This window comes from Cetorhinus maximus, chromosome 4 (genome assembly GCF_964194155.1).
Source record: "Cetorhinus maximus chromosome 4, sCetMax3.hap1.1, whole genome shotgun sequence".
NCBI classification, from domain to species: domain Eukaryota; kingdom Metazoa; phylum Chordata; class Chondrichthyes; order Lamniformes; family Cetorhinidae; genus Cetorhinus; species Cetorhinus maximus.
The window spans coordinates 80,086,475-80,102,637 of record NC_135882.1 but is presented as its reverse complement, the minus strand read 5'-3'; the positions used below and the strand labels follow the sequence as shown (position 1 = coordinate 80,102,637).

At 42.1% G+C, this 16,163-nt stretch overlaps 1 protein-coding gene across 3 annotated transcripts in view; it reads left to right on the top strand.

The window, feature by feature from the left end:
* cspp1a (centrosome and spindle pole associated protein 1a) overlaps nucleotides 1-16,163 on the top strand; it is a 192,648-nt gene that overhangs the window by 116,757 nt on the left and 59,728 nt on the right. For all 3 annotated transcript variants that reach the window (XM_078540372.1, XM_078540373.1, XM_078540371.1), the window contains 3 exons: nucleotides 3,396-3,508; nucleotides 8,726-8,875; nucleotides 14,811-14,957. In XM_078540372.1, the coding sequence (XP_078396498.1) occupies nucleotides 3,396-3,508; nucleotides 8,726-8,875; nucleotides 14,811-14,957 (410 nt within the window). The remainder of the gene's footprint in view (nucleotides 1-3,395; nucleotides 3,509-8,725; nucleotides 8,876-14,810; nucleotides 14,958-16,163) is intronic.

Here is a 16,163-nt window from a genome sequence, read left to right as displayed (position 1 = left end):
AGTGAATGATCCATCTCGGCCTCCTGCGGAGGTCCCCAGAATCACAGATGTCAGTCTTCAGCTAATTCAATTCACCCCACGTAATATCAAGAAAGGGCTGAAGGCACTGGATACTGCAAAGGCTATGCCTAATATTCCAGCAATAGTACTGAAGACTTGTGCTCCAGAATTTGCCACGCTCCTAGCTAAGCTGTTCCAGTACTGCTGCAACACTGACTTCTACCCAGCTATGTGGAAAATTGCCCAGGTACGTCTTGTACACAAAAAGCAGGACAAATACAACCCGACCCTCAGTCTACTCTCCGTCATTAGTAAAGTAATGGAAGGGGTCATCAACAGTGCTATCAAGCAGCACTTGCTTAGCAATAACTGCTCACTGACGCCCAGTTTGGGTTCAGTCAGGGCCACTTAGCTCCTGACCTCATTACAGCCTTGGTTCAAACATGGACAAAAGAGCTGAACTCCCGAGGTGAGGTGAGAGTGACTGCCCTTGCCATCAAGGCCGCATTTGACTGAGTGTGGCATCAAGGAGCCCTAGCAAAATTGGGAATCAGTAGGATAACTCTCCATTGGTTGGAGCCATACTCAGCACAAAGGAAGATGGTTGTGGTAGTTGGAGGTCAGTCATCTCAGCTCCAGGACAGCACTGCAGGAGTTCCCCTGGGTAGTGTCTGATGATACAAAGCCAGGTGGAAAGGTAAGCTGTGGGGTGCTCTCTACTTTACTACCTTATAATCTTCTAGACTCAACATTGAGTTTAACAATTCAGGCTAACTTCTGCTCCAATTTTGTTTCCATTTTCTTTGCAGGTGTCAGTTTTGCTCTTGGTCGTTTTCTGTCTTGCTTTTGCTTTCGGACAGCAGCTGTCCATCATTCTGCTGTTCACACCACCTCTAGACACGCTAAAATAAACGCAAAATATTGTGGATGCTGGAGGTCTGAAATAAAAACAAAGTGCTGGGAAAAACTCATCAGGTCTACCAGCATCTGTGGAGAGAGAAACAGAGTTAACATTTTGAGTCCAATATGACTCTTCTTCGAAATTGAAGAAAGGTAGAGATGTGATGAGTTTTGTATTGTTGAAAAAGAGGGAAGGATCAGGTGGGGCAAAAGGAAAGGTCAGGGACAGTTTAGAAGGCAGGTAAGATAAAATACCAAAGATGCCATGGAACCATTACCACTCTCTGCCTTTTGTTCTGTTTGTCATTTAATCTCCCCTGCCTTTTAACCTATCCTTGACCTTCCCTTTTGCTGTACCTGACCTCTTTTATTTCTCTAGACGCACCTTTGGTTTATTTGCTTATCTCACTACCACTCCTTTTGGCCCTGCATCCACCAATTCTTTTGTCATTTAATCTGTTCTGTCTCCCACCCATCACAGAACTTGCCTTTTGTTCTGTTCCACCTCCACTTGCTTAAAATCTATTACATTACTATTTTTTCCCAGTTCTGATGAGAGGTCATCAACCTGAAACATTAACTCTGTTTCTCACTCCACAGATGCTGCCTAAAGGCTTAGAATTTCCAGAATTTTCTGGTTTTATTTTAAATTTTCTTACATAGTTTTGCTAATATGGTGATTTCTTTCCTCTGAGCCAGGAAGCTTGGCCTGGGTTTTACCAGCCCTCTGGACATGGGCTGATTTTTACCAATCCTCTGGAGACAGGCTGGTAAGCTGGAGGGCTTATAAAATGGCAGCAGAAGGTGATGGGAGGGGAGTCCTATGTGTGCCTGCCACCACTGCTCATTTAGTGGCCAGTTAAACCAGTTAGGTGTCCAGTTAAGGGTCACTTCCTACCCCTGCATGTGGCATGACCACGAGGTAGATGCTTATGGGATCCTGGATTGGCAGGGGTGTCATGAAGCTATTAATGTATATATTATTGGAGAATATTTTTCTTTTAAAATAGAGGTTTAGTCTGTGGGTGTGTCTTAATTGGATTAAAGCCAGCTAGCCTGGGTGCTTTATGTGTACTAGTTTTGATATGTCAGAGAGATAGTGTATTTGCATTTTTTTGAATAGAGCATTCAAGAAGTGGGGCGCAAACTACCACCTAGCGAGCAGATACTAAGCAATATGTTTATATTACCAATAAAATTGGTACTATGAAAAGGATTTTATTGTTAAAAGGTGGAGTTCAAAGAGGCTGGTGATACAACGAGAATTTACATTCAGTGAGCATTGCTAGGTATAACTTCAGTTTTGTGTGCGCCGAGCAGAGGCAATGTGAGATCAACAGCAGCTATAAGCCTCCAACTGTCTCCACAGGAACCAAAGTGAAGAGAACCTCATTTTGAATTCGTAGGGTGAAAATACTTTGCCTGGTATCTGGTTAAGTCTATGGGTTGCTGTTGCCTTAATGGAGATTAGTTTGGGAATCTGTTAAAAGTTCTGATAGTAATTTGTAGCCATGTGTATATATATTTTAACCTGTATAAATTAATAAAATATTTCATTTAGTTTAATGTAAAACCTCGAGAACTGGTGGTCTGATTTCTGAATTTAGAGTCGCATCTCAAACATAACACTTTAAATTATAGGCTATGACAGTTGTTTAAAGTTCCCCTCTGGGATTTTTAAATAACTCAGCTGTACCAACTGCATTGGTCATAACAAGGGTGAGCCCTCCTTTACTGTCGCTCCATGCCTGTGGAGGGGCCCCTGGTGGCAAGGACTGCATCTGTGGCTACTGTGCTGTCAATGGAGCTTAATATAGGCTAACATTGGAGCACATCACTGAAGGAGAATTGCATTACTGGAAGTCCAGTAATGAAGGAATGCATTTTTCTTAACCATCACTTTTCAATATTCACCTAACCATGTACTGATTAATAGATCTGTGCCAATTTATAACCTAAGACGTGGTAAAACGAAGTGGTTGTTCTGCAGCTATCCTAATTTGAGGAAGGACATCTGAGCATATACCAAATTTGCCACAAATTGGCTAGCTAATTGACAGGTTAAGGCACACATTAGGTTGTAAGGAATAAGGGCTCATCTATTGGAGTGGTCAAAGACAAAGGCTCATGGAAAGTATTTAGAGTCGAAACCAAAATTGTAACATGGATGTGGGCAGGGAGATCTTTATGTGGTGTCTTACACACTGTCCAGAAGCTAACACCAAATATTGCTTCAAATATTTTCTATCATGTTGAAAACTGTGGCACCAAAATGGACAAAAATACTTTACAGATTATAAATATGAATGTGATAGTGTTCAAAGATGTGTGCTGCTCTTTGGTTTCAGATGATTACAAAGTCCCCAAGCTTGACTTGTTTGATTTTGGTCAACTCCTTGTACATTTATTTGTTCAATGCATTGTAACTGCTTCCAGATGTTTTCAAGGTGAGGCAAATTTAGCCATTTAATATTTTTTCTTTTCTCTTTTTGTAGGGTTTACATTTGCAAATACAGCGCAGCTTTCCCAAGGAAGTCCTTTCAATGAACCGCAATTTGAAAAAAAAGTTACGGAGCAACAAAAGTACAAAGAATATCTACGCTTACAAGTAAATGCAGTTGAAGAAATGTTTATTTCCCATTGAACCAATTTATTCTTTTCAGCTTCTCCAGGCTTCAAACTATAGTTGTTCTGCTTTATGGAAAATGGACATGTAGTCAATGATATTCTCTGACAGTTACACACTAGGTTAAGAGAAGTTGAGTAGAATATAAGTTTCAAAATCATTTTTCTTATCAATTTTCTTCCCTCTTCATTCCTGAAGACCTCAACTCCTTCCTGAATTACAGATCTATAGTTGTCAGTTGCCGTCAGTACATGATGCAAGTGGTTTTTGTCCCAATTTGAATGTTGAGTGAGAGTTTTGACATACAATTCAAGCATGATGCACTTCAGAACCAAACACAATCCTGATTTTAAAGTGCATACTCAGACTGTGGGTCACGAGACAGCGACCAGGAGTTAGAATCCAGGCTGATTTTTTTTGTTTTGCTCTCCTCCTAACCCAATGGTGCTGAGGCTAGTATTACTGCCTACATTGCTGCTTTTGTTATTTAACACATCACAGACCAGGAATTTGGACTGAGATGTTTTTGATCTATGTGGTTCAACTAAATGTTGATAATCTTGTGGTGTCAAAATAGGGCTTAGTTTTTTCAATAACTTCATGCTGGTAGTAAGTAGCATGATGGAATATTAATCAATGAATGAAATCACAGATTAATGGGCTATTGGAGATTTTCAGTCATTCCTGCAGTTATAGAATTATGGCAAGATCTTGGGCCAACACTCCTATATTTATCTCTTCCTTTCCACATGAGATGTAAAGTCTTCCACAATGAAATTATTTGTTGCAAATATTAAGGGATTCACATAGCTTATTGCTGTGTAGTTGCTTAATTTTGATCTTGGCTTCAGAACAGATTTTGATCTGGCTTTTCGCAGTACTGAATACAGCATTGGTTTTCCACAAATTATGCACACAATTTCAAACAGATTTGTTTATTAAATATTAAGTACACTTTCATCCTTTGAGTGGGATGTAATGCTAAGTCATTCCGAGTTGCCATTGCTGCGGCTTCTGCCTAGTGCTTCTGCTGGTTGGTGATGTTGGTATAGGAATATCCTAAAGCACATTGTTACATGAAAAAGCCTCGCAGGTGCCCTGTTGTGTTCCTTTTGTGCTGCAAAGTGGAACTCTTGAGTTCATAAGATTCTGATGAATCCATTGGATTCTTGTGAGCTGAAACTCCTTTCACCAAAAATCCCAGTTTACTGGCTATCGTCTTGATTGCAGATTATTAAACCTCTTGCATTGATAATGATCTACCGTATGTAACCTGACATTTAGATAGAAGTGTACTGAAAGTCAAAGAATGAGGAAGTCACTACCTACTGTAAATAATTTACCATTTTCCTGATATTTTTAAAATCTCGATTACCAAACTCTCTCCATTGGACCAAAGGCAAATCTTTGAGGATCGATACTGACTCGGCCAGCTTACTCTAAATCAAGACTGTAATGTTGCGAAATAGCATGATGACTGCTCCAAGAGGATGCGTTAAAGATACTCTGCTATGAATTTGGCTTTGACTGAAAAATTTATCTGTACAAAAGTCAAGTTAGCTCCAATGTTCTCTTGTGATTTTTGCCAGCTAGGAAGTTAGGCAAGGAAATTAGAGCAAATTCTAATTTGCTAATCCCTGTTTAATTATGGATTTACCTAACACGTTTGTTTTACAAGAAATAAATAACTTTAGACTGATGAAAGTTTACATTGTAAGTTAATGCCATATATATGTCAACCAAATGCTACTTTTTGGGTGAAGTGTGAAGAGGTGTTAAAACTGTAATACAGTACAAACTTGACTGCTCACATAGTAACTATCCTAATACCTCTGATTGCTAATGAAGATTTTTGAACATTATCTGAACAACAGGAGTTGGGGTTTCCAGCATTTTTGCAACAGATTAGTCTGGCTGCCTCTGGGGAGATGGTGGCATAGTGATATTGTCACTGGACTAGTAATCCAGAGACCCAGGGTAATGCTCTGGGGACCTGGGTTAAATTGAATAAAAATCTGGAATTAAAAGTCTAGTGATGACCATGAAACCATTGTTGATTGTTGTAAAAAACCCAACTCGTTCACTAATATCCTTTAGGGAAGGAAATCTGCTGTCCTTACCTGGTCTGGCCTACATGTGACTGCAGACCCACAGCAACGTGGTTGACTTTTAAATGCCCTCTGAAATGGCCTAGCAAGCCACTCAGTTGTATCATACTGCTATAAAGAGAAAAAGGAATGGAACTGGACGGACCACTCAGCATCCACCTAGTCACTGGAAACAATGGAAAACTCAGCCCTGACAACCCTGCAAAGTCCTCCATATTAACCTCTGGGGTCTTATGCCAAAATTGGGAGAGCTGTCTCGCAGACTAGTCAAGCAATGGTTTGACATAGTCATACTCACAGAATCATACCTTGCAGATAATGTTCCAGACACCACTGTCACCGTCCCTTGGTATGTCCTGCCCTACTGGCAGGACAGACACAGTAGACGTGGCGGCACCTCTGATGTACAATCAGGAGGGACTTGTCCTGGGAGTCCTCAATATCAACTCTCATGGCATCAGGTCAGATGTGGGCAAGGAAACCTCCTGCTGATCACCACATGCCACCTCCTGCCCCCAGCCGATGAACATCCCCCATGTTGAACATCACTTGGAGGAAGCACTGAGGGTGACAAGGGTGCAGAATGTACCCTTGGTGGGGGGCTTCAATATCCATCGCCAAGAGTGACTTGGTAGCACCATTACAGACCGACCTGGCCAAGTCCAAAAGGACATAGCTGTCAGACTGGGTCTGCGGCAGGTGGTGAGGGAACCAAAGAGAGCGAAAAACATACTTGACCTCATCCTCAGCAACCTGCCTGCCACAGATGCATCTGTCCATGATAGTATCGGTAGGAGTCACAACTGCACAGTCCTTGTGGAGATGAAGTCCCGTCTCCATTGAGGATACCCTCCATCGAGTTATGTGGCACTACCAGCGTGCTAAATCTGATAGATTTCGAACAGATCGAGCAACTCAAGACTGGACAACCATGAGGCGCTGTGGGCCAACATCAGCAGCAGAATTGCTCTCAACCTCAATCTGTAACCTCATAGCTGGCTTATTGCCCACTCTACCATTACCACCAAGCCGGGGATCAAGCCTTGTTCAATGAAGATTGCAGAGGGGGGCATGCCAGGAGCAGCACCAGGCAGACCTGAAAATGAGGTGTTAACCTGAAGCTATAACACAGGACTACTTGCGTGCCAAACAGCATAAGGAACAAGTGATTAAACAGAGCTAAGCAATCCCACAAACAAAGGATCAGACCTAAGTTCTGCAGTCCTGCACATCCAGTCGTGACTGGTGGTGGACAATTAAACAACTCACTGGAATAGGAGACTCCACAAATACCCCCATCTTTAATGATGGGGGAGCCCAGCACATCAGTGCAAAAGACTGGCTGAAGATTGCTGCAAATGCTTCAGCCCTGAGTGTGGCATGAAGGAGCCCTGACAAAACTGGAGTCAGTGGGAATCCGGGAAAACTCTGCTTGGAGTCATACCTGGCACAAAGGAAGATGGTTGAGGTTGTTGGAGGTCAATTATCTCATTTCCAGAACATCACTGCAGGAGTTCCTCAGGGTAGTGTCCTGGGCCCAACCATCTTCAGCTGCGTCATCAGTGACCTACCTTCCATCGTAAGGGATGTTCACTGATGGCGCAACGATCAGCACCATTCGCAGCTCTTCAAATTCTGAAGCAGTCCATATCCAAATGCAGCAAGACCTGGATAATATCTAGGCTTCGGCTGACAAGCGTCAAGTAACATTCTCACCGCACAAGTGCCAGGCAATGACCATCTCCAACAGGAAACAATCTAACCTTCGTCCCTTGACATTGAATGGCATTACCATCACTGAACCCCCATGCTGAACTATCAACATCCTGAAGGTTACCATTGACCAGAAACTGAACTGGACTAGCCATTTGGCTAACCACTAGGTCAGAAGCTAGGAACACTGACAAATAATTCACTTCCTGACTCCCCAAAGCCTGTCCACCATGTGCAAGGCGTAAATCAGGAGTATGATGGAATATTCCCCACATGTCTGGATGAGTGCAGCTCCAACAACATTCAAAGCTTGACACCATCCAGGACAAAGCAGCCTGCTGGATTGGCATCCCATCCACAAACATTCATTCCCTTCACCATTGATGCACAGTGGCAACAGTGTGTACCATCTACAAGATGCTCTGCAGCAACTCATCAAGGCTCCTTAGACAGCACCTTACAAACCTACGACCGCGACTACTAGAAGGCCAAGGCCTGCAGATAGATGGGAACACCACCACCTGGAAGTTCCCCTCCAAGCCACTCACCACCCTACACTGGAAATATATTGCCATTCCTTCACTGTCGCTGAGTCAAGGTCCTGGAACTCCCTCCCTAACAGCACTGAGGGGTGTACTTACACCACATGGACTGCAGCTGTTCAAGAAGGCAGCTCACCACCACCTTCTTGAGGGTAATTAGGGATGGGCAATAAATGCTGACCTGGCCGGCGACACCCACATCCCATGAATGAATTAAAAACATGTTTAGCTGGTGATACAGCAGCATGTCAGTTGGCTCACAGCTCCCTCATGCAATGACCACTTTCAGGTAACTGAGTCTGCCATGACGCCTGAATTAAGTAGGCAAAAATATTGCCTTAACTCTCATCATGACACATGGCTCCAGAGATGAGTACTAAGGCAGACTATAATAATTTGGGGTAAGGGGGATCACAGCTGTCAATTTTTGCTATATGCTGTGGAGGTTCCTAACGTTATGGAAAATAATTGAGATTCTAGCATTTCAATTTCTGAAATTGATTACACTCATATACTATTTATGAATGACCAAAGCTCCTTTGCTACAGTCCTTTATCTATAAATTAATTTAAGTCTTGAGCACCAGAAATAGAACTGAATGTTTTAGTACCCATGCTAAACTAAACAAGAAATTGAAGATCCGTTTAGTGTGAGGATTTGATGCAGCAAAGTTGGAATGACAAGCTAATTTGAAGTTTGAAAATTTCAAGGAACAACACCCTGAAGGATGAATTTTTTCCTCCTCTCAGGGAATATAGGGATTTGAGTAAGAAGCTGCTTTAAACAAAAAAAAATTACAAGTGAAGAGCTTTGAATTAGTTTTTAATGCGTTCCAGATTGAAGAGAAGCGACGCAAGGCAGAGGAAGAACGTGAAAAATGTAAACTTGAAGAGCAACAAGAGGAGAAACGTCTAGCTGAACAGAGGGCACGAATTGCAAAAGAGCTTGAAGAGGAGCAAGAAAAGAAACGCCGTAAAGAAGAGGAGGTAGCCTTCTGTTTCAGTTTAAAATGTGACTGGACTTTGTTTAATTTGTTCAGTAGTTCTTGGGGGTGGAAGCTAGTTTTAAAAGGATCTGGTTCAGTTCTGAGCACACACCTCAGGAAAGTTATATTGGCTTTGGAGTGGGAGCAGTGCTGATTCACCAGAATGATTCTTGGGCTAAAAGGGCTATGAGGACAAGATGCATAAAGTAGGCTTGATTTTCATAATTTATAGAAGATTAAGGGCTGATCTAATTGGGTGTTTAAGATTATTAAAGCAGTTAGCAGAGAGAAACTATTTCCTCTGGTGGTGGTGTCAGGTGCAAGGGAACATAACCTTACAAGTAAAATGGCAGAACAAGCTCAAGGGCTTGAATGGCTTCCTGGCCTTTGTTAGCGTATGTATATATAATATAGGTGTAGTATTAGATATACAAAACTGTACATATAATGTATATAATGTCATATAGTTACCCCATAAAATTCAGATGTGGACCAGGCAGGTCATTAGCATGGGCACTAGAACATAAATTGGAACTATGCAGAGCAGGCAGATCGTGATATCAGTCATCGTTTAACACTACTTTGATTGTAGTGGTGATGTTTCGGAGCTCAAAACTGCAACAAATGTCCTCATAACCTTGCACGGTTGAACATGCGTTCAGCAGCTGGAAGCGTTCCCCCTCACTCCCGCCATCACCATAACCAGTGCTATTTGAAGGGATCATTCACCTCTCTCCGATTAGTTGCTGATTTATTTCTACTGCATGTTGCTAAGGTAGTGGAAGTGTTAAGAGGTATGGACCGCTATTTAAAGTTGGTGAAGTCTGCAGGGAGTGGTGTGGTGTAAGATGAAGACTTTGGTTCTCACATCAAGGGTTTTGCTCTTTGTGACCATAGAACACTACAGCACAGAAAACAGGCCATTCGGCCCTTCTAGTCTGTGCCGAAATATTATTCCGCTAGTCCCATTGATCTGCACATAGTCCATAACCCTCCAGACCTCTCCCATCCATGTATCTATCCAATTTATTCTTAAAACTTAAGAGTGAGCCCACATTTACCACGTCAGATGCTAGCTCGTTCCACACCCTCACCACTCTCTGAGTGAAGAAGTTCCCCCTAATGTTCCCCCTAAACCTTTCCCCTTTCACCCTAAAGCCATGTCCTCTTGTGTTTATCTCTCCTAATCTAAGTGGAAAGAGCCTACTCGCATTTACTCTGTCTATACCCCTCATAATTTTGTAAACTCCTATCAAATCTCCCCTCATTCTTCTACGCTCCAAGGAATAAAGTCCTAACCTGTTTAATCTTTCCCTGTAACTCAACTCCTTAAGACTCGGCAACATCCTAGTAAATCTTCTCTGCACTTCGGCAACATCCTAGTAAATCTTCTCTGCACTCAATCTTACTGATATCCTTCCTGTAGTTAGGCGACCAGAACTGCACACAATACTCCAAAGTTGGCCTCACCAATGTCATATACAACCTCACCATAACATCCCAACTCCTATACTCAGTACTTTGATTTATGAAGCCCAGTATGCCAAAAGCTTTCTTTACAACCTTGTCTACCTGTGACACCACTTTCAGGGAATTATGTATCTGAACTCCCAGATCCCTTTGTTCCTCCGCACTCCTCAGTGCCCTACCATTTAGTGTGTGTGTCCTACCTTGGTTTGTCCTTCCAAAATGCAACACCTCACACTTTTCCGCATTAAATTCCATCTGCCATTTTCTGGCCCATTTTTCCAGTTGGTCCAGATCCCTCTGCAAGCTGTGAAAGCCTTCCTCGCTGTCCACAACGCCTCCAATCTTAGTGTCATCAGCAAACTTGCTGATCCAATTCACCACATTATCATCCAAATCATTGATATAGATAACAAACAACAATGGTCCCAGCACAGATCCCTGAGGCACACCACTAGTCACAGACCTCCAGTCTGAGAAGCAATCATCCACTACCACTCTCTGTCTTCTCCCACACAGCCAATTTCGAATCCAGTTTACAATCTCTCCATGGATACCAAGTGTCTGAACCTTCTGAACTAACCTCCCATGTGGGACCTTGTCAAAGGCCTTACTAAAGTCCATGTAGACAACATCCACAGCCTTTCCTTCATCTACTTTCTTGGTAACCTCCTTGAAAAACTCTACAATGTTCGTTAAACACGACCTACCACGCACAAAGCCATGCTGACTATCCTTAATCAGCCCTTGGCTGTCCAAATAATTGTATATCCGATCTCTCAGAACACCTTCCAATAATTTACCTACTATTGACGTCAGGCTCACTGGCCTGTAATTACCTGATTTACTTTTGGAGCCTTTTTTAAACAACGGAACAACATGAGCTACCCTTCAATCCTCTGGCACCTCACCCGTGGCTAAGGACATTTTAAATATTTCTGCCAGGGCCCCTGCAATTTCTACATTAGTCTCCCTCAAGGTCCGAGGGAATATCATGTCAGGCCCGGGGGATTTATCTACCTTTATTCACTGTAAGGCAGCTAGCACCTCCTCCTCTTTAATCTCTATATGTTCCATGACACTACTGCTTGTTTCCCTTCCTTCCTTATACACTATGCCAGTTTCCTGAGTAAATACTGATGCAAAAAAACTGTTTAAGATCTCCCCCATCTTGTGAGGCTCCACACATAGACGACCACTCTGATCTTCAAGGGGATCAATTGTGTCCCTTATTATCCTTTTACTCTTTATATACTTGTAGAAACCCTTCGGGTTTACCTTCACATTATCTGCCAAAGCAACCTCGTCTTCTTTTTGCCTTCCTGATTTCCTTCTTTAGTATTTTTTTACATTTTCTATACTCTACAAGTACCTCATTTGCTTCTTGTTGCCTATACCTGCTATACACCTCTCTCTTCTTCTTAACCAGATTGCCAATATCCCTTGAAAACCAAGGTTCCCTATGCCTGTTAACTTTGCCTTTAATCCTGACAGGAACATGCAAACTCTGCACACTCAAAATTTCGCCTTTGAATGCCTTCCACTTACTGAACACATCCTTGCCAGAAAACAACTTATCCCAATCCACTCTTCCTAGATCCATTCTCATTTCCACTAAATTGGCCTTTCTCCAATTTAGAATCTCAACTCGAGGACCAGACCTATCCTTATCCATAATTAACTTAAAACTAATGACATTGTGGTCACTGGACCCAAAATGTTCGCCTACACATACTTCTGTCACCTGACCTGTCTGATTCCCTAATAGGAGATCAAGTATTGCATCCTCTCTAGTTGGTACCTCTATATATTGATTTAGAAAACTTTCCTGAACACATTTGACAAACTCCAAGCCATCCAGCCTTTTTACAGTATGGGAGTCCCAGTCAATATGTGGAAAGTTAAAATCTCCTACCATCTGTTCAACTTTTTCTGCTGCTTCCCTTTCTTCAGTAGCCTACTAAGATAAACATCCTCTAAGGTTTCCCCTACCCTAACCCTGAATTTGCATCTTGCTCTAGTTTCTTCCTATCTGCCTTCCTGCTATCTTAGAAGTCATCTTGTCGATAAGATCCATCTCTTGCTCTCTATACTCTATTCCCACTAATCTGCTGACCATCCAAATTCCCTTCCTATCTTCAATGTTAGCTGATGTTATTAGTGGTTCTCTCTCCTCAAATCTCTCCTTCAAATCTGCTGTCATCTTCTTCCTTCTCAAAATACCAAACCTTGACCCCTCCATCCTTGCAAACTATAACCCTATCTCCAATCTCTCTTACCTATCAAATCATTGAACTGTTGTCATTCCCCAGATTTGTACCCATTTTTCTCCAGAATATCCATTTTGAATCCCTCCAATCAAGTTTCTGCCCCTATCAAAGTACCAAAAGACTTCGAACCAAAGTCACAAATGACATTCTAGTTAACTGTGATACCAGTAAGTTTGCTAACGTACATTGGTGCCTGGTTAAGCATTGATTTGATTTTAAAATTCTCACCCTTGTTTTTAATTCCGTCCATGGTCCCCTCTCTATTTCTAATCTCCTCCAACTGTACAGGCACCACCCCCACCCCCACTCCCCCAAAGATCTCCACTAATTCTGGTCTCTTGAACATTCCCAATTTTAATCTTGCTTATTGGCGACTGTGTCTTCAACTGCCAAGGTCATAAATCTCTCTGCTTATTTTTCTTCCTTTGACACCTCTTTAACCAAGCTCTTGGTCATCTGTCCTGTCATCTCCTTGTGGTTTGGTGTCCAGTTTGTTTGATAACATTTGTACAGCACCCTAGGACATTTTATTATTTTAAAGGCACTATATAAATGCAAGATATTGCTTTTGTTGCTGCAGCAGCTGATGCTCAGACCACTTGTTCTCAGTCATGCGTGTGGTAGTTTCCTTCCTCGGCCTGCAACATGACAGGGAAAATGCAGAGGAGACACAGAAGGATAAGCTGCTCAGAGGGAGGAAGGGGTGGGGGAGAAGAAGGGCTCTCAGCAAGAGGCCATATCCACCCAGGGTCTTCAGAGAGATATTTTGCTACCTCAGCTTCAGGTAACAGAGTGTGCGACATGTCTGTACTTTTAGTGTCGGGCTTTTTCCAGGCTGAAACAGGCGATATTTCCAACATTGTGCAGTTCGCCATCCAACATTGTCAAGGGAAGTCACTGAGGCTCTGCATGCAAGGAAAGTTGAAGATGTTTCATTCTGTTTTGCCAAAGAGAAGCAGGCGGAACAAACATACGGCTTTGTCAGGGTAGCAGGTTTCCCTATGACTCAGGGTGTCATTGACTTCACACGTCACTGTGCACGTAACTTCAGACATGTACCACACGTAGGAAGGGGTCTAACATAAAAGCAAAATACTGCGGATGCTGGAAATCTGAAACAAAAACAAAAATTGCTGGAAAAACTCAGCAGGCCTGACAACATCTATGGAGAGAAAGACAGAGTTAACGTTTCAAGTCCAGATGACTCTTCTTCAGAACTAAAGAAAAGTAGAAATGTAGTGAAATATATACTGTTTAAGGGAAGCAAAGTATAGAGTGACTCATACAAATATGATTAAGTGAAGCATGTAAAAGCAAAGCACAAAGTAGTATAAATTTATGTAAGACAAAAATCTGCAACATGAATTTTCTTCTGAGGGAGTGAGACCCTTTCCTTGTTAAATTCATTTTTCAGGGCCAGAGAGGTTGCTCAGCAATTACAAATTATGCATTTTTAAAAGCTTAGTTACTCCTGGTTGAACAAGGTTTAAGTTCTCTTTGCTCTTTAATACAGATATAATCGATTATTATCCCAAGTTCATGTCATTACAATGATCTCTACGTAGACTCCATTGGTGAAAACTGTAACTGTGCAGCCTGTGAAGGAGCAGGATATCACACTAGACAGCAACCCCCTGATTTCTGCATTTAACTGTGCATATGCTATCACCACAAATCGTCAGTTTTACCCAATAATAATGGCAACAGCCTTGCCGCTATTAGTACAGCAAAATCCAGGTCATTGTTTTGGTAGCTGTGATAAACACTATGCAGTGTTCTCTTTTACTTCATTGAAATCTTTTAGAGGAACAGCATAATTATAGAAGCTAAAAGTTATTAACTAAATGATCAGTGTTTGTTATCCTGGGCATGTTGCTGAAAGAATATCTACATATGAAGTTCAGGAAAAATAGTCTCAAAGACATTGAGACCTGCCTATGAGTGCTAATCTAAAATATGGGGGCTGAAGAATTTGACGGAAGAAGGGTAGAAAAAGCTGAAACAAAAAGAGAAAATGCTGGAAAAACTCAGATCTGGCAGCATCGTTGGAGAGGGAAACAAAGTTAAAGTTTCAAGTCCAATATGACACTTTTTCGGAACTTCAGAAAAAACTGAGATATGCATCTATGCATCAATGTTAATGCAACTTTTTAATGTAAATTTTAATTTAACTGTCCCCTGACCCCTCCACCCCACCAGCAAAGAATTAAAAATGAAGAAATTGCACGGTTGGCCGAAGAACGTCGTAAAGTAGCAGAAAGAAAGCGAAAGGAAGAGGAAGAAAAACAGGAGATGATGTTTCGACAGCAACTCAAGAGCGAACAATCGGCAAGGATAGATGAGAAGGTATACTAAATCTTTCTGCTTTAGAATTTTAAAAGAATCTTCAAGGGCAAGGGAAGTGTATTGAAAGTATTCTGATCTTTTAGAAGTGGGTGATAATTGATAGCAAGATATTTATTGACATTTATTCATAATCGCTTTGCTTTATGTTAATATCAGGGTGGCTTTAGCATTGAAGGAGGAGGATGGCGATTGATAAAGATAAGGCTCCATTTACAGGAGCCCCCAATGCAGCCAATACTGCAGTGATCCAAGGATGCTGAAATATCCATATATATTGCTCCTGAGGATTGTAATACCAGTATTGTTTCTCAGCTCGTTGGGGAGTGTAATTGGGCAAGTCATAATCGATCTTGAAGACATTTCTAAATTGTTTTCTGAGGTTTCCCAGTTATAGCATGGATGTTGATTGAAACAAAAATTAATAAAGAAAATGTGTTCCACATAGTCCTTATTCAGAAAAGGCAAGTTCTATTGTATCATTGAACTTCAAAACAACTTTGTATGGAGCTACCTGCTATATTTTTTTATTCATTCATGGGATGTGGGCGTCGCTGGCTAGGCCAGCATGTATTGCCCATCCCTAATTGTCCTTGGGAAGGTGGTGGTGAGCTGTCTTCTTGAACTGCTGCAGTCCATGTGGCATAGATACACCCACAGTGCTGTTAGGCAGGGAGTTCCAGGATTTTGACTCAACAACAGTGAAAGAACAGCAATATATTTCTGAGTCAGGATGGTGAGTGGCTTTGAGGGGAACTTTCAGGTGCTGGTGTTCCCATGTGTCTGCTGCCCTTGTCCTTCTAGATGGTAGTGGTCATGGGTTTGGAAGCTGCTGTGTAAGGAGCCTTGGTGGATTTCTGTAGTGCATCTTGTAGATGGTACACACTGCTGCCACTGTGTGTTGGTGGTGGATGGAGTGAATGTTTGTGGATGCGGTGCCAATCAAGTAGGCTGTTTTGTCCTGGATGGTGTCAAGCTTCTTGAGTGTTGTTGGAGCTGCACTCATCCAGGCAAGTGGAGAGTATTCCATCACACTCCTGACTTGTGCCTTGTAGATAGTGGACAGGCTTTGGGGAGTCAGAAGGTGAGTTACTTGCCACTGGATTCCTAGCTTCTGGCCCGCTCTTGTAGCCACAGTAATTTATATGGCTAATGCAGTTCAGTTTCTGGTCATTGGTAAGCCTCAGGATGTTGATAGTTCAGCAGGGA